The 18,580-nt window shown below is 39.0% G+C and overlaps 4 protein-coding genes across 6 annotated transcripts in view; 2 read left to right on the top strand and 2 right to left on the bottom strand.

Annotated features, from left to right (window-relative positions):
- Positions 1-71: 71 nt before the first annotated feature.
- Positions 72-1,910, top strand: trappc2 (trafficking protein particle complex subunit 2). Its single transcript, XM_080903561.1, has 5 exons — positions 72-189; positions 416-552; positions 846-994; positions 1,499-1,580; positions 1,678-1,910. The coding sequence occupies exons 2-5, from the start codon at positions 460-462 to the stop codon at positions 1,774-1,776; spliced, it is 423 nt and encodes a 140-aa protein (XP_080759687.1). The 5' UTR covers positions 72-189; positions 416-459; the 3' UTR covers positions 1,777-1,910.
- Positions 1,911-2,122: 212 nt separating this feature from the next.
- Positions 2,123-4,497, bottom strand: rab9a (RAB9A, member RAS oncogene family). The gene is made up of 3 exons (XM_080903560.1): positions 4,298-4,497; positions 3,837-3,957; positions 2,123-3,728 (listed from the first exon to the last, which is right to left on the bottom strand). Exon 3 carries the CDS (start codon positions 3,685-3,687, stop codon positions 3,079-3,081), a length of 609 nt encoding a protein of 202 aa, XP_080759686.1. The 5' UTR covers positions 3,688-3,728; positions 3,837-3,957; positions 4,298-4,497; the 3' UTR covers positions 2,123-3,078.
- Positions 4,498-5,189: 692 nt separating this feature from the next.
- On the bottom strand, positions 5,190-16,212 carry egfl6 (EGF-like-domain, multiple 6). Of its 3 annotated transcripts, XM_080903555.1 has the most exons (13): positions 15,853-15,986; positions 12,738-12,844; positions 12,301-12,393; positions 12,035-12,154; positions 11,811-11,930; positions 9,559-9,693; positions 9,355-9,477; positions 8,839-8,901; positions 8,113-8,361; positions 6,697-6,771; positions 6,343-6,438; positions 5,986-6,248; positions 5,190-5,796 (listed from the first exon to the last, which is right to left on the bottom strand). In XM_080903555.1, exons 1-13 carry the CDS (start codon positions 15,924-15,926, stop codon positions 5,695-5,697), a joined length of 1,620 nt encoding a protein of 539 aa, XP_080759681.1. In that variant the 5' UTR covers positions 15,927-15,986; the 3' UTR covers positions 5,190-5,694. The 3 variants fall into 3 exon arrangements, with proteins under 3 accessions (XP_080759681.1, XP_080759682.1, XP_080759683.1); XM_080903556.1 differs by lacking the exon at positions 8,839-8,901 and having other exon boundaries at positions 15,853-16,212; XM_080903557.1 differs by lacking the exons at positions 8,839-8,901; positions 9,355-9,477 and having other exon boundaries at positions 15,853-16,211.
- A 27-nt stretch (positions 16,213-16,239) lies between these two features.
- LOC308410307 (uncharacterized protein) overlaps positions 16,240-18,580 on the top strand; it is a gene marked incomplete at its 3' end in the record, with an annotated part of 28,600 nt that continues 26,259 nt past the window's right edge. The window contains exon 1 of the mRNA XM_080903554.1: positions 16,240-16,267. The remainder of the gene's footprint in view (positions 16,268-18,580) is intronic.

The raw sequence follows: 18,580 nt of genomic DNA, 5'->3' as shown, positions 1-18,580 counted from the left end.
GTCGAAAAACCAAAAATGTATTTATTATAATTTAATTATATGCATTCAGTGTTTCATATAGCATTGTTTCTAAAAGTGCGTTAGAAAATAATTATCATTTAAAATATTTAGTACAAAAAAGTTTCGCTACTTTATTATGTCATCATTTTGCGACTGCTGTTCTTGCGATCCAGGAAACGCAACTAACAGGTAAACAAACACCGGTTTTATTCCTTTAAAAACAGATATATGACATACCTTTCTATTGTTTCTATTCATATAATGCTTATCTTGGTCTTACAATAGTCATGTAGTTTCTTTAAGCATCCGTGGAGCTCCGCGGTTAGTGCTAACTTGCTATCCAGAGGGTTTACAGTCATTTTAGGTTACGCTGTCACTATTTTCTACTTATAAGTTTGCTTATTTCGTTGTGGAGGGATTAATTTCAGATCAGTTTATCTTTGCTGAGAGGAGAAGACGATGTCTGGAAGCTTTTACTTTGTCATGGTTGGTCATCATGACAATCCTGTGTTTGAGATGGAGTTCCTGCCAGCTGGGAAGCCCGAATCAAAGGTAACCTCGCTTAATTTAATCACTCAATTACTGAGCTACAGCGCAGTATTTGTCTCTATTTGTGTATTTGACACACTTACACATTTCAAATAATCAAACAGGTTTCAATGTTAGACAAAGCTAATCTGAGTAAATTCAAAATGCAGTTTTAAACGATTAATTTGTTTATTAAAGGGAAAAAAGAAAGTTAATCAAACCCACCTGGCCCTATGTGGAAAAAAATAATTGCCCCCCTCTTAATTAAATCATGAAACAACTGTTCTTACTTACATTTACTTACATCATACTTACAGGATGATCATCGTCACCTAAACCAGTTCATTGCACATGCAGCCCTGGATTTGGTGGATGAAAATATGTGGCTGTCCAACAATATGTACTTGAAAACTGTGGACAAATTCAACGAGTGGTTTGTTTCTGCATTTGTCACTGCAGGACATATCCTTTTGTTCTGTTTCATGTGATAATTATTTCCTGATGCTGTGTCAGTTGCCCGATGAAAACACATTTTTTCTTTGCTCAGCATTAATTAAGATATTACTGTTTTTAGACTGATAGCAAGCGAGCAAGCAATTTATTTATATAGCACCTTCAGACAACTCCCAGCTGAAAACAAAGGGCTGTACACTTATGAAAGGGGTAAGTTTGTTAAATAATCTCATTTCAGTGGTGTAGTTTATACACAGTATTTGTAATCGAAACAGCAAGTTGAATAACCAAAATCAAGCACAAGTTTTGAATCTTCTATTAATCTACATCTTAAAAAACATGTTAATTCATTTAAATCATTGGGATTTAAAGCTATGATCTAACATGTAATATAAATATGGAAATCAGGGCCACCAGTGTGATTATTTTGGGACTTAATGAGTTTGTTATCATTGTTTCCGGGCAGATTCAGTGTATGGGCATGTCTTCCTTTTCTTTAACTATTTGGAACACATATAAGATTCATCATGCTGCACGACATGCGACAAGAAGATGGAATCAAAAACTTTTTTAACGACGTCTATGATTTATACATCAAGGTAAGTCGTTATCCAGGTGATAAGAGTATCTTAGCATGATGTGACATTTGGTATATTTTGCTTTTAGCATTTAATCTTATCCTGCTCTGTCTTTCAGTTTGCAATGAATCCATTCTATGAAATCAACGCGCCCATCCGCTCAACTGCTTTTGAGAGGAAAGTCCAGTTCCTTGGGAAGAAGCATCTCCTGAGTTAATCACTTCACACAAAAATTTCAATAGTGTCTTTATGTTGTATATAGTTAATACAGTTGTTTCTGTTCTTCTTTAAAAATCTTCAATGTGTTCAGAACAAAAGTGGATTTGTATAAACAGTGTTTTGCATTGTGCGTGTTTGTTTTGTTTTTTTAATAGAGTGGATGTGGCTGCTTTGTGTAACATTATGGCTTCAAATTTCATGTGCACTGCAAAAATATCCAGAAAGAAAATATCTGTAAGTTACTGCAGAGCATAGTCCAATACGTTCACAGGAAATATTAAACTGATTTATCAGCTAGATTCCAGTCTACAAAACATGCATAACAGGCAATTTTCAGGGGGTTTATTCATCACTTGGCATGCCAGTAGTACAACTTTGAAAGAAAAAAAAAAGACACTTAAACATATGGTTCACAGTTTTAAATAACTATGGGGAGACTTTCAACTTGAAAATATATTTAAAAAATAAGTGCATTCATTAGCTAAATAATCCCATCAATGAAAAAAAATGTCACTACTCCATTATTTATTCTGCTTATAGTTAGATTCATGTTTTTTTCCAATGATAAAAAGAGCTTACAAAATACAAAAGTTTCCAGAAACAGAAATATTCCAAATGCCATGCATGTTAAATCTGTTTTAATATTTCAGGGAATTAATTCATCCCTCATTGCTTTCAACACACAGCCATAATCTATCCACAATGCAGAATGTGCACAAACAAGACCTAAATGTGCATTAATAACAAGCTTCCATTTGTTAGTCACACAAAGAATTTCCTTAGCTACCTCATAATTTTCAGAAATAAGTTTATTGGTAGATATATGTTATTTCAATTCTGCAGTTATTTCATTACTATCATGTCACCATTCTGCATTTCAATATTAGGGAGTGGAGTGTAGAGGCCCTACAGTAATTGCACTCTCCAGGTTGCACATATCTAAACAAATAAAAAAAAAATGGAATCATTTAACCTTTTGAAAAATACTCTAATTTATAACTATAAGTTGTCTTGGGTCAACACAAAATGTTTTGTTTTTTTTCCCGTAAGCCTGACTTAATGGCCTTTGGCAGTGTTGAGTCAAGTGCTTTTAATTGTATTTGTAATGCCACTAGCATTAATTTAGTGTTTTTTCATTGTTTTTCTCCCCCAAACAAATCCAACACTTTGCATTATCAAACCATCAACAGTATAACAGTAGCGTAATTTGTTTAAATAAGATGTTACTACAGAACTGTACACCTACATCCTCATTTAATGGGCCTAATAGTGAATTCATGTTGGTGATAACTCCTGGGTGTTACGAACAGCAAGTGGCAGTGGAGCGAGGCTTTCTGTGAAGCTTGACTGTGTCTGTAGGGATGAGGTGGTCCGTTCTTTCATCCACTGCCAACACTCTACGCACTGCCTCCTCAAAGGCCACTGCTACATTGATGGCATCCTTGGCACTGGTCTCATAATAGGGGTAGTCACCATTCTCCTTGCACCACTGCTGCGCCTCCTCGGTAGACACCTGCCTCTCCGTCACATCCACTTTGTTGCCCAGTACTACGAACGGGAACTTCTCCGGCTCCTTGACATCCGCATAGTAGATGAACTCCTTCTTCCAGTTGCCCAAGTTCAGAAAACTCTGGTTATCATCAACACTGAAGGTGAGCAGACAGCAATCAGAGCCACGATAGAAAGGAGTCCTCAGGCTGCGGAAGCGCTCCTGGCCAGCTGTGTCCCAGATCTGGAGGGTAACCTGGTGGCCATCTACCTCCAGGTCCTTGTTGAGGAACTCAACCCCGATGGTGTGGAAAAGGTGTGCATCAAACTTGTTGGTCACGTAGCGATTCATGATGGAACTCTTTCCTACACCACCGTCACCGAGCAGAATGACTTTCAACAAGGATGTCTTTGTTGTCATGGCTATTTACTCCCAAATCCACCACTTTTGAAATAGTTTACCTAGTAGAAAGAGTGTGTGATGGATACTGTTAGTATTTGTACACCATTACACACACAAAAAAAGTTGCAGCAAGAAGAAGTGTGGTATTGAAAACATATTGTTCTCACCCTAGGTTGATTTTGAGCTCATCCACTGGTCTGGATCATGTGCTGTTAAATCCCAGTCCCTGGTCACATGCTCATTTCTTTAATGTTGAAGAGTCAGGCCATTCAGGTAGCGTTCAGCTAGCTGTAATACAGAGATAAGAGCTCAGTTTTTCTGTTGGCCCGGGACAGCAGGTACACTGCAATAACGTATTATCTGCCACCAAACATGCGATAACGTTACATTAAGATGCAAACAAGGTATTAAAGTTTAGCTTGTAGTTACATGGTACACAATACGAAACATATTTTTAACGTGCTGTAACATAACAGAGTCACCAAGTTGGTACTACCGGCCAGTTAGCCAGTTAGCTGAGCTGGCTATCGTGAAGAAGGAAAACAAGATAACAGCTGGAGTTAGGTTAATGTAGGGTACCAGATCAGCTAGCCTGGTTTTCATGCAGATAAGAGTGTAAGTCACGTACCTCACAGTTAGATCCAGGCAGCTGTTGAATAAAAATAATAAGCCACCAGATAACTTAAATGATCTTAATACATCTGTTTGGCAGCTCCTTCCCTTGGCGTGTCTGGAGGTAACGTCAGGGCTCTCCGTTTCCTGGTAAAGTCTGGCGCTAACGTAGCTAGCTGCTAACAAGCTGGTAACGTCGGGTCATGTGATCTGGTCAGGACGAAACAACCAACGAGCGCCGAGATACGCTCTCAGGCCACCACTACTTATACAACATGTACATTAATATTTTATCACAGCGTACACATGACTCTTAATGTTCAAAATATCACAGACTTTAAAGTCATTCGTGTTTTTGCTTTATTTGAGTGAGATTAGTAAGCCGTAACATCGCTTTATTTTACGGTAGTTAACCGCAACATCTTTGCAGTAGTTAAGCTACACCAACAGAGGGCCACATGTAGCTGTCATCTGTTACCACACAATACTTTTACCCAGTTTGTAGAAACCTGCAGTAGATAATAGGAGTTTGGGGCTCTCGTTTCTTTATATTTTACTAGGAAAATGTGCATTTTTTTAAGGACACTACACCCCCTGCTGGGTTATGCCGGATTTTGTGATAATAGTTCTTTGGGAATAACTTTGTTAAAATTATATTGTATGCTCGTTAATCCGTGTTAGCGTTGTCCGTTTCATAGATGTAACTAAATATATGGGAGTAGATGATGTGTTTTTGTAACTGATTAAAAATGGTTAGGTACAAGGTCTGGACTTAAAATTTGTTTTAAAAAAGTAGCCAGAGCCTGAAGCAAACTGTAAAGAAATTAGTTGCAGCTCAAAACCTTTTGAACATTTGGTACTGTAAAATAATCATTATGGAATCTGTACATGGAAAAAAATAAATGATAGGAAGTTAGAAAAAAACATTTAATGTAATAACATGGTATAATAATACAGCAAATCTTACACAATTGTATGCACTGATAGTTTTTTTTTAATTGTTTAAACTAAACAGCCTTCAAAAACGTTGATCAATTAAAATTGCAGATATAATTAACCTAACAATTCACATTACATATTGTGGACTATTAACTTTTTAACTATTAACTTCAGAAATGCATTGTTGCAAACATAACAAAGGTTTAAGCACAATACTGTTGGACCAGACTAACAAAGTTAGCATTTTCACCTTTTCCTGAGATCTGAGTTATCTGTACCATAAAAGATGATTTTGAAAATCACAAAAAAACTATAGCAGGGTGCTTCTATGTAGCAGCTTTGTGATGACATGAATTTCTCTGCACTTAGTTTATGTATTGTTCCCTGTAGACTGTGTGTCTGCACTGAGGGAATAATGGGAAAAAATCCACAAGAAACACACCATAACATGGATAAATGTCAAGGCATATGTTCTTAAAAGACTGGATCCTCTTGACACGTTCCTGATGTCAGCACAATAGTGTCCAGCCCAATCTCACCTCCAAGACCTTTCCCGCGCTGAACTTCAAAGATAACCTGAAACACAAACCGACATACAGTTGTACATTAAGGTTGTTGATCTGAGTAGTAAATTAGTAATGTGATGGCTGCCTTTTCAGAACATCAAAAGAATTTACTTTTTAGGCCAAGATCCCATCATAGCTAGCCACAAGTATTGAAGAAGATTTTAAATATAATGTTCTAAAATGTGTGTAAATGACTTACAGACTCTGGGGCCTTCTCCTTCCAGGTTACTGTGAGAAACTCAGTCTGCCAGCCCTGCTCCCTGCTCTGACTCTGCTCCCATACTGGGTAAACATTGTTGTCCAGCAGTACCCTGAGCGTGCCCACATCAGGGCCAACCACACGGTAGTCAAAGGTAAGGCAGAGGCTGCCATACTGGGACCGGTCACCAAGAAGCAGTTTCAACCTGGCCACATCCTCTTGCTCCCCTACAAGCCCGCTCAAAGCCATGTAGTACTCACCACCTGAGAAGGTTTGTAGCTGATGTAAGTTACAGTATCTGAATGCACAAAAATGAATACCTCTCCTTTGAAAAAGTAACATTCATCAGGTCGTTACCATTGTCATGGTATGCTACACTCCAGTCCATGTCATCAGACTTGTCTTGGATCCATTCGCACGCCCCTTTGTCAAAGTTGCAATCCATGAAATACTCTAGAAAGTAAATGTTAGGAACACATTTTTAAATTAGCTGAGTAGCGATTATACAACAATAACACGTCTTAATATATGCTAAATCATCCAGGTAAGGAAATCCCAGAAAATTAATTCTGTTCATCTGGACGACTTTGGTCTTGAGACTAAAGAAGTCACTTGAATTATTGACAAAACTTTTCTCTCAATGAAAACGCAATGTGATGAACAAAATCAACTTCCTGGGAACAATGAAACATGAACACACTTTTTGATTACCTTCTTGAGCTGGCGCTATGTGGATCTCTTCGACTTCTGTGGCTGGTCCGAACACTGACTCAAAGTCCTCTGATACTGTGTTTAGAGATTAAATTTAAAAAAAAAATGGAGTGAATTCATCTTAATATACACATTTAAGCTTTCAGCTATTAGGCATGCCTAAGTTAAACTGGTATTCATTGGTTCAAAAGTTTTGCTCTAAATCCTAAATTCATTTAGATTATACCTTTCAACTTTAGCTGATGGCGTGATTTCCTGATGGATTTTGTATTAGACTCGAACTAGACTAAGATAATGAGTGCAAAAACTGACACAACTCTGATACTACTCTTAAAAAATATGCAATGGAAAGAACTTAATGCATAAATAATACAGCAAAGAGATTTTTCAAGATGACAGGTAGAAAGGGGTTTTTAACCAACAGGTAAAGACCTGCCCTGCTGTCACTCATACCATAAAATGGAGCTACAACTTTAGCATATATCCCCTCCAAGCAATTTAAAGCTCTAGCAGAAAATCACCCCCATGAAATGCAGCCACAGACAGTCTGATGAGTGACAGCTGGGATTATTGAAGCTGCTCAGTCAGAGTAGGCCTGTTTTAGAGAAGTCTAGAGTGCTGATGACAGACCTTCCTACAAGGAGGCAAGTCTGTTTGCACAACAGCTGTTTTGGGGAAAACATAATAAAAGGTTTAGGGGCTTTGTAAATTCCCATCCCGCCTCCCCCTCCACCTGAGGGATGGGGAAGCAGGCCCAGGATGAGTTGTATCCTTGGGCTCTCACATGCCAGCAGACTAACATTCCTCCCTGGAGGTGATGGATGTCTTGGGGCCTGTCTCCTCTTGCTTTCTGAGTTCTTACACAGGCTCTGATCTTTCCATAAAATTCAAGATTATCAGTGAAAGACAACCTCATTCATGGGGATTTGAAGGTTTTAAATGTAAGCTGGTAAGTCTTGATTTTACAGTGTTGGGTTATTATTGGGAATTTACATTCAGTCTGTTGTGACCAATAGTTTAATATAGCAGAGTAAGTAAGAATTCAAGGATTTTGAGAAAAAAAATTAGGTTGACAATTTATTTTATTTATACCAGTATAATCATCATAGTGCCTTTGATCCTTTATAGATAAGTCAGTGAGACTGGGATAACTCTGGGTTTGAGGTTAACAGCAGATCTGAAGCAACACCCCCTTTTCTTCTTTGGTCAAGGCCTTAATCCAGAGCTGCCCTTTCAGACAGTTATTTCAGCTGAAAATCCATAATTACATTCAGATGTCATGTAAACATGAGGGGACAGTCTCTTTTGAATCACACTGAGTTTGTTTAGTCTGTTTATGGTTACTACTTACTTTGCAGACCACCCAGAATAGTGGAACTCATTTATCATAGCGCTGCCAAACAATATGCCCCTTACTGAAAACGTCTCCTCTTGGATTGAGCTGGTTGTCTTCCTCTTCCACCTCTTCCTCTTCTTCCTCAGGAAATCCCTCCTCTTGCGTTCCTTTAGTCGTAGTGCCAACATAGACCTCCCCGTCATAGTCAAAAGGTTGCAGGGGGATGTTGGGAGGTGGCGTTGCGACTGGTTCGAGGATTACATTTTTGATGTCCTCGTCAGTCAGTTTACCTCCCAGAATCCTAGGCTTCACCTGGGAGTCTGGGATGGCTGCAGGCAGGAAGAGGAATCAGAATAGACATATGGCTCTGCAATCATGACTGACAAACATAGTATTTGACTTCAGATGTCTTTCTTGTTTGTCATGTATTTTGCAGATGCAGTTCTTATTTATTATTTCCCTGCAGTGACTTACCAGGCCATTGATAATATGCTTTCCACAGGAGCAGAGCTGTAACAAACTAACATGCTAAGACAACAGATCCTCCTACTGCATGCAGATAAGACATAAGCGGGCACAGCTTAAATTAGTTTCTTAAATGCTCAAGCAATTTACTGTATAAGGCCATGCTGAGGATTTAAGGTCTCAGACTGCGGGTGCTATGGACATACATTTTCAGCCATGAGCAGGGGAGAGAGGTGGGGGAGGTGCTCTTATATATAGACAAGAGGAAGGGATGAGTGAATGGGGTTGCAGGGCAGGGAGTGAATAGCAGAAACAGAGTCTTGGATTCTATACAATCTCACCATTCAGGGAATCATCTGCACTGCCTTTTTCTCCATCCCACGAACTCTGATAAAACGGCTTAACTACAGAAAATAAAGGCATTTTCATTTACGCAGAAAGCCCTGACCTCTTTTTTGTTATTTGGCTGCATGAGATTTCACCTGTTATTATCTGGGTCTGGTTCAAAGAGTACAGCACTATCTTTATTTCTCCTTTTTCAGTTGGCTAGCTACAATGCAGTGTCGTATTTACACAGGTGTGTTTTCAATCTGTGCCTCTCTGGTGTTAACATCTGTGAAGAGGAGGGGAGTCTGAAGGCAGGAAACTAGCCTTGGCAGGACTGCTGTTTGCAGATGTTTAAAGAGTCCAAATGAAATATGTGGCTGTAAAACTTCTCCTGACCTACCTGACTGATTACCCTCGTCTGTTTTTTAAATCAAGCGTGAATGCCTTAATTTGACAAATCTCAGTAGAAATGAAAGGCTTTGCTAAAATTATTTTATTCGTAATTCTCCGCAGCGAATCTCGGATCTCACCAGAGCATTCAAAGCCATTGCCTCTGAAGCCAGACTTGCACCTGCACCTGTAGGATCCTTGAGTGTTCACACAGACAGCGTGGTGGCTGCACTTGTGGGTGCCGGCTGCACACTCATCAAGGTCTGGAATTGGAAGAAGCCTATTTGTACCTTTAGGAATTGAAGTGAGGAGATGACTCCCCTTAATGATCATGTATACCTTACCTACACAGTCATATTTGCCGTTGACATATTTCAGATCGTAGCCTTCCTGACACTTGCAGTAGTAGCTGCCAAAGGTGTTCACACATTGTCTGTTGTATGGGCAGAGGTTCTTCCCAGTTACACACTCATCAATATCTAAAGAGAAACAAAGCAGGAGAAAAAATAAAGAGCCCATGTTTTTTATAATTATCAAGAGTTCTGTAGTCTTGTGAAAAAACTAAGTACACCCTTACCGATTCCATAAAAATCAAGAGGGTAACTAGCAGCCAAAGGCTGTTAATCAAATGCACTTAATTAATTGTTCATCACTAAATGTGACCACTGATATAAAAGCAGATGGTTTAGCAGTTTGCTGGTCTGGACCATTCAGGTGTGTGTGTTAACAGAATGCCCCTGTTTTCTTAAGAGTGGATGTTCAAGCAAATTTACCCCAAGATCAGATGGTTCAATGTAGGAGAAACTGCAAAACACCCAAGAGCTACAGGTCTCACTGAGCATGTTAAATGTTAAAGTTCATAACATTAAAATGAGAAAAAGACTAAATAGATATGGCTTGTTTGGGATGGCTGCCAAGAAAAAACACCTTCTCTCTAAAAAGAACATGGCAGCACAGTTTAGGTTTAAAACAAACCACAAGACATCTGGAATAATCTTATTTGGACAGATCAGACAAAAGTGAACATATTTGGTTATAATGCATAGTGCTATTTTTCATGAAACCTAACCATAGCATACAAGCTCAAAGACTCCATACCAACTGCTAAGCACAATGGTGGAGGGGTGATGACTTGGGATTTTTTGCAATCATTTGCCCTGGGCAAAAGGCAATCATTGAGTTGACCATGAACTCCACTGTATACCAAAGTATTCTAGAGTCAAAGGTGAGGGCATCTGCCGACAGCTAAAGATTAGCTAAAACTGGGTCATGCAACGGGACAGTGATCCTTAGCACAGCAGCAAATCTACAACAAAACGTCTGAAACAGAAAAGAATCAACGTGTTGCAATGGCCCATTTAAAGTCAATCTACATGAAATTTTGAGTGATCTTAAGAGATCAGTGCAAAAACAGAAGCAACATTGCAAAGAAGAGTAGCAAATTTCTCCACAATGATGTGAGAGATTGCTAAAATCATACGAAAAAAGCCACTTAATAATGGGGCATACTTAGTTTTTCAAAGCTGCATAGAGTCCTTCGAAAACCTTTTCACATGCAGTCATATCCAGTACCTTCTGGTCAATAACACTTCCTCTTCGCTATTTGCTTTGCCAGGGGTGTGTTACCAGTTATTTCTATAGATTTAGTTACTGTTTTTGGGGCTTTATCATTTTGATAATCGTAAATAGGAACTCTCAAAGCCTTGTAGCATTGCTGAATTGTGTTTGATTAGGAGCTCAGCAAGCAGCTAAGCAGCAGTCTGTGGTGAATAAGCATATAATTATTAACAGCTCAACATAACAGGACATATGCACAAGAAGGGTTTTATTTTAAATTGTAATAGTAATTAATGTAAAACCTCATTCCCCAAAATTCAGGCAAGTGTGCAAAATTGAACTAAAAGCAAAATGTTTTACATTAGATTTTTTATACCCTATGTTTAATCAAATATAGGGCATAGACATTCTGCAAATTATTTGCAATTCTATTCTGCTTTTGCTTACATTTGACAAATGATTGTCTTTTACTGCTATGGCTTAAAATGTTTCTACTATATTTGTGGTTAGCAACTGAAAGTGTGGACCTAAAGCCAGTTGGGGTCTATAAAGTATATGGAATGTCACATTGAATACAATCAGGATAAATGTGTCTCATCAGAATTCATTTTTTGTACAGTACATGTGGTAAAAATAGAATTTGGCTGCTTTTGGAATAAAAAGTATGTTTTTGTTGTAAATCTGTTTCTGAATGTGTTGCATTCGTGGCAGTCGTGAAATTTAATGCCGCTGAACTTGTATATGACCTCCCCTGTGTGATCATGACAGACTGGTGCAGCCACAGCTCAAGCAGTTTTGTTGGAAGATATATAACTAAATTGCATTCAGTTGATTTACAAGCAAAACGTGCCAAAACCATGTAATATAATCCTCACACAGTGTGTCCAGTATGCAGTTACCTTCAATCTGTGTGACATAGAAAGAGTCTCTGTGTTTCTTATTTCATATAAAGGCTGTTGCCTCATATAACACATTGTTTGTATAAGACTAACTTCTTAAAACATTCATTTTTCTGCACGTATGATCTGTTACCGCTCACCTACACAAGTTCTTCCATCCTGCCCCAGTTGCAGCCCTGCAGATGGGCAGAGGCATTGAATCTCTCCTTGTACTTCCTCACAGCCATACTGACAGTGAGCAAGTGCACAGGTCCTAGAATCTACATGTCCAAACACAAAATAACACAAATTATCAGATATGCATCCTGATATGCAGCTGTTCTCTGCATTTCCACTCAGTGTATGTATCCACATTGGGACTCACTGGCACAGGATCCGTCGGCCATTAAGGTGTATCCGTTGAGACAGTAGCATTTGTAACTCCCATAGGTGTTCATGCAGCGATGCTCACATGGACGAGGTTTCAGGCCGCACTCATTCAGGTCTAAGAATAAGAAAGATCTTTACTTTTTGTAAAGCAATCAATCGAGCAGATAAACATTTTCTTTCTGGAAAAGTGAATCCTTCCATAAATTAGTCTGTGTACCCGGTTTGCTTTCCAGACATTATTTAATGACCTCAAATACCCACCTTGATTACATGTCTTTCCGGAGTATCCTGGAAAACACTTGCATTTGTTGGGGCCAACGCACTCTCCGTGCTTGCACCCGTGCTCACACTGGGCTGGTAAAACATTTAAGATGAAGAAAATACCACCAGAAATATCAGTGGTGGAAAATGATGGATTGCAGTCAAAACCACAAATTTCTATTGTACAGGCAAGGTTTTTAAATCTAGAATGTAATTTCCTCCACATTTTTGGGGGTTAGAAAAATATCCCCCATGAAAAGACTAACAATAGTCAGGATACAGTTTTTTGGCAGTAAAGCTTGTTCTCTCTAAATATTTGTTTATTGAGAAAGCTTTTCGTGTTAGTTTAAATGTCTCAGCCTGCTTGCTTTTTAAGTGCCTTAATGATTTTTATCTTACTGATTATAAACTGGCCTTTGAATGCATACTGTTCTTACCCTCACACTGCCCTTTACTGTTTTTCCTCCAGCCATAGCAACACTCCAGTCTCCTACCATAGCGACACACACCTGGTTGGTTTCCAGTAAGGACTTGCCTGTAGTGCCTTTGCAGAGGAAAAAGAGAAGTCAAAGGTAAGATATATACAGTGGGGCAAAAAAGTATTTAGTCAGCCACCGATTGTGCAAGTTCCCCCACTTAAAATGATGACAGAGGTCAGTAATTTGCACCAGAGGTACACTTCAACTGTGAGAGACAGAATGTGAAAAAAAAATCCATGAATTCACATGGTAGGATTTGTAAAGAATTTATTCGTAAATCAGGGTGGAAAATAAGTATTTGGTCACCTCAAACAAGGAAAACCTCTGGCTCTCACAGACCTGTAACGTCTTCTGTAAGAAGCTTTTCTGTCCCCCACTCGTTACCTGTATGAATGGCACCTGTTTGAACTCATCATCTGTATAAAAGACACCTGTCCACAGCCTCAAACAGTCAGACTCCAAACTCCGCCATGGCCAAGACCAAAGAGCTTTCGAAGGACACCAGGAAAAGTATTGTAGACCTGCACCAGACTGGGAAGAGTGAATCTACAATAGGCAAGCAGCTTGGTGTGAAAAAATCAACTGTGGGAGCAATCATCAGAAAATGGAAGACATACAAGACCACTGATAATCTCCCTCGATCTGGGGCTCCACGCAAGATCTCATCCCGTGGGGTCAAAATGATCATGAGAACGGTGAGCAAAGATCCCAGAACCACACGGGGGGACCTGGTGAATGACCTGCAGAGAGCTGGGACCAAAGTAACAAAGGTCACCATCAGTAACACACTACAACGGCAGGGAATCAAATCCCGCAGTGCCAGACGTGTTCCGCTGCTGAAGCCAGTGCATGTCCAGGCCCGTCTGAAGTTTGCCAGAGAGCACATGGATGATACAGCAGAGGATTGGGAGAATGTCATGTGGTCAGATGAAACCAAAGTAGAACTTTTTGGTATAAACTCAACTCGTCGTGTTTGGAGGAAGAAGAATACTGAGTTGCATCCCAAGAACACCATACCTACTGTGAAGCATGGGGGTGGAAACTTCATGCTATGGGGCTGTTTTTCTGCCAAGGGGACAGGACGACTGATCCGTGTTAAGGACAGAATGAATGGGGCCATGTATCGTGAGATTTTGAGCCAAAACCTGCTTCCATCAGTGAGAACTTTGAAGATGAAACGAGGCTGGGTCTTCCAACATGACAATGATCCAAAACACACCGCCCGGGCAACAAAGGAGTGGCTCCGTAAGAAGCATTTGAAAGTCCTGGAGTGGCCTAGCCAGTCTCCAGACCTCAACCCCATAGAAAATCTGTGGCGGGAGTTGAAAGTCCGTGTTGCTCGGCGACAGCCCCAAAACATCACTGCTCTCGAGAAGATCTGCATGGAGGAATGGGCCAAAATACCAGCTACTGTGTGTGCAAACCTGGTAAAGACCTATAGTAAACGTTTGACCTCTGTTATTGCCAACAAAGGTTATGTTACAAAGTATTGAGTTGTATTTTTGTTATTGACCAAATACTTATTTTCCACCCTGATTTACGAATAAATTCTTTACAAATCCTACCATGTGGATTCATGGATTTTTTTTTTTCACATTCTGTCTCTCACAGTTGAAGTGTACCTCTGGTGCAAATTACTGACCTCTGTCATCATTTTAGGTGGGGGAACTTGCACAATCGGTGGCTGACTAAATACTTTTTTGCCCCTGTGTGTGTGTGTGTGTGTGTGTATGTGTGTGTGTGTGTGTGTATATATATATATATATATATATATATATATATATATATATATATATATATATATATATATATATATATATATATATATATATATATATATATATATATATATATATATATATATATATATATATATATATATATATATATACACACACAAGCAAATTAAGCCTTTAAACAAAATCTCATGTCAGGAAGCAAAAAAATAAAACCCCCACTGATTATGAATTTAGGTTATTATAGAATCATGTTTAATTAGGCCCACACACACTAACTGAGATGTCTCAATTGCAGGCATTCTGGCATCCACTTTTAATTATGGTCCAAACAACAAGCAACCTAAATAAAGTGTCTCCTCACAAGGCTTGCTTAGCACTAGAAGCTGGGCTCCCCATGGTGCAACAGCCAGCTGACAGGATGTAGGCTACAGATGGAGAAAAACATACTAATCACACACTGGCACCCTCACACTATATTTCCTCCTTTTAAAAATCGGCTTTGGTCTTTGTCTTGTTTCTGGAGGCTGATGCATATCAACTGGAAGGTTATTCTGACTTGTGGTTAAAGAGTCAGCGGTGTGCTCAAAATAACCTGTGGTACATATAGATTACATTGCATGTGTACATTTTAACTTGTAAATTCGATTAACATTTCTACCATAACTTAGTTGAGCAAGTGATTCCAAAAATAGCAGAATCTTGCATTCAAATCTGACTGCACCTTTCAGCATCGTTAGCTTTGCTTTTAGGCTGACAGCCAAACGCTTAAATCCCAGGCAGGACAAGAGGAATCCGTGTCTTTATAGAAATCAACCAGAATAGCCCACAGGAGACGGTCTCCTAAGAGAGACAGGTGCTCTTCAGTTATTAACAGTTGCTGTGCCATATTTAGAAGTTGCACTCTCTTAGTCTTCTGTTAGCAGGGGCAAGGTTGTGTGTACATATTTTCAAAATAACAGTTTCGACTGTTAAAGGTTTATGTATATTCTACACTGCAAAATAGAGGGATTTATGTTATTCCTTAAGCCCCACTTAAAATAACAGTGTGTGGAGAAACTAATATTCCAGTTGTTAGAGATTCCACCTTTTTTAAGAGGAAGCAGGTTGAATTGTATATTATCCGATACTATAATTAACATTGCTGTGTTATTTTTGGCATTCAGCCTTCCTGAAATGTGATTGGAATTCTTTGGTACGTAAACATCTGTCTGACATCATACTTTAACTTATTTTTGAATCTTGACTTAGCAAAGTTTTCACCTGCTGCAGATTTTTCAGAGTAGAAGCACACCATACAACATCACACGGCCTGTTGCTCGACTTGATTGACTTACCTATAGGCGTCTGTGCTACCAGCAGAGATGTGGAGCAGGAGAAAAAGAGCACCGACCAAAGTAAGTGGCTGCATGTCTGTCACAGTGAGCAGCCGTAACGCCTTGTTTCCCACGGGGCTGACTTTGGTTGCTCTGCGTTCTGACTATTCCTCCCAGGGGGATTACGCTCATTAAATTGCCTAGACAGAAACAAGTCTCAGTTTTTCACAAGACACACCAGATTTCATGTATTTCCAGAGTGCAAAGTCAAAATCTCCTCTAGGGAAAAAATATCTCTGTCATACTCTTTTCAATGCTGTTGCTATACTCTGTGCCCCATGATTTGCTTCTCTTTCTTCTGCACTGAAATTCCAGAGGTTGGCTGTCACTGTGAAATGACACTGGACTGAGACGGATGAGGTGGTGACTTCTGGAGGTAGGAGTGGGTTTGTAAGGGGGGTGGGGAAAATGTTAAGGGGTAATCCTTTCTTTACTCAAACCCTGCAGAAGCTCAAATGAAAAAAAAGAAAAGAAAATCAAATGAACTTTATTTTTCTTTTCCTTGATGAATTTTACGTGCATTAGCTGCTTTTTATGATTCTGTTTTATTTAATAATCAACTGTATCAAATAACTGTCAAACTCAGACATGCACAGGCTTGTGCTTAGCAGCTCTGTACCCTTTGGTGTCTTGCTCTCAGGTAGCACATAAAGCTTTGCTCTCTCACACACGTTTATTTCAAGTTCAGCCATAAAAGTGTTTAATGAGTTTGCACACTCTCAGGGTACGCTCTAACATCTGGTCCTGCTCGTCTGCTTGCTTGGAAATGAAAAGGTCTTGTTCCTTTTGGAGCTTCAGGCTTTAGTTTACATTTGTTGTTGAAATTCATTTGAGGGGGTTTGTTTTTCTTGTAAATCCAAAATCTGCTTTATTTACACTTTAGATTTTTGCTCAGAGTCACATCGGGGAAAGAGGTTTAACATGATTTGAAAATTGCAATGGAAATAGCTTTCAGATGAGAAGGAAGTGTGCAGTTAAATACTGTGGTCGAACAATAGAAGCCTGTGATTATTTTTCCAGACATTTGGTACTCATGTCAGGAGGGAGAAACGTTTCAGCTTGCTAAATAGATGTTATAGCTCGTTTAGCTTGCATAGAGAGAAGGGTAAAATAAATTCAGTCTGGACTCTCCAGTTGTTGCATAGATTTATTATGAAAATAATAAACATTCATGGTAAGCGTGGCTGTTTAACATAGACATATCTATGTAAACAACAATCCATTACAGAGTAGAGGATACGCAAGATTAACAAGAGGCCAAGTAGCAATGCTGGATAGGAACCAGTACAGTTTTTCATACATATTCTTCATCATTCCTCATCATTTATCATTCTTCTTCTTCTTCTTCTTCTTCTTCTTCTTCTTCAACAGTCTTCTTCTTTATTGCTGTATAGGGAAAAAAAAGGCTTGAAATTTGGCACACTGATGGCGTCCCCTGATTGTGATCAATTCCACAAAGTTCAGTCCAAGTATGATGAATAAGCTTGATGGATGATCAGTTACAATCTGGAACTGACTGCTTAGAGTAGAAGACCTGGCAGTTTGCTCCAGTGGATACAGTAGTTAATGATTAGACCTTGTCCAATAACACACACTCTCACACACACACTGCCTTTCATTTGTAGTGTGAAATGTGACTCTAAATGTGACTCACATGTCAGGCATGTAGGCCATGCGTGCTATACAGGACATTAGTGCTATTTCTTTGGTGCTGTTCTGTTGACTCTGTGTTTAATTTGATAAAGCGGGCATTTCCGTGACAACAGCGCCCTCACCTGTCTTGGCAAAAACTCTGAAGTTTAGCCCAAGACACCAAATTAATCTAGTGGAAGTTTAGGGGCTGAAATTTTAAACACTTCTCTGAAAAGCTGGATGTGAATATATTTATCATGAAAAACACAGGAGAGAGAGAAAAAACAAAAACACATAAAATGCTTCATTTGTGTTTGGTAAATAAAACACACCACGCTGTTACATAATAACAGCGCATTTATGCTATTGAAATTATACTAAACTACTATAAGGCCTGCAAACACTGGCTATTTTTTTTCCTTTTTTAAAAAAATTACAAGTATAGACAATATTATTTATAGGATATAAAATTGAAACCTTTCTTCAGGTACACAGGTTTTACCAGAAGGTGGAGCCAGTTACTAATATAAAGAAGCAGGAACTGAAAAAAGATGACAAGTTCCTATGTCTACTGTTGTAATCAGAAAGTTAAAATGCGTTATCTGTGTTCCTTTGTTTTTTAACCATTACCTAAAGTCTCTGTTTGTATATGATTTGGAATGAAGTAAGATGCATTATACAAAGTTAAGGCAGTTTAAAAAAAAAGGGACAGTTATCGGTTGATCAGGAGTTTCATCTTTCCCTCTTACTAATAACAGGACCATCTCTGCAGCATATCATTAATTTGATCATTTCAAACGCATGTGTTAGATCATGCACAGAAAATAAAGACCTGAATTATTTTTACATATTGTCTTTGTTTATGTGTTTGTCTCTTAGTGTTTTAAAAGTGGTTCTGTAATCTTGCTTCATGCAATGCAGAACCTTGTTTCAGCATCGGTGATTTTCAGGAAGTGCACCTCCCAACTTCCTAAAAACCTCTCAGGCCAGCACTCCCCTCTCATTAGAAGTTTTTAGTGCTGTTAGTACAGGGCATAACAAACCCCTGTTTGACCCT

The sequence above is a fragment of the Rhamphochromis sp. 'chilingali' genome (assembly GCF_963969265.1).
Source record: "Rhamphochromis sp. 'chilingali' genome assembly, chromosome: 14".
Classification (NCBI taxonomy): domain Eukaryota; kingdom Metazoa; phylum Chordata; class Actinopteri; order Cichliformes; family Cichlidae; genus Rhamphochromis; species Rhamphochromis sp. 'chilingali'.
Note: the sequence above shows the minus strand (reverse complement) of the source record. Positions and strands in the feature narration are given on the sequence as shown.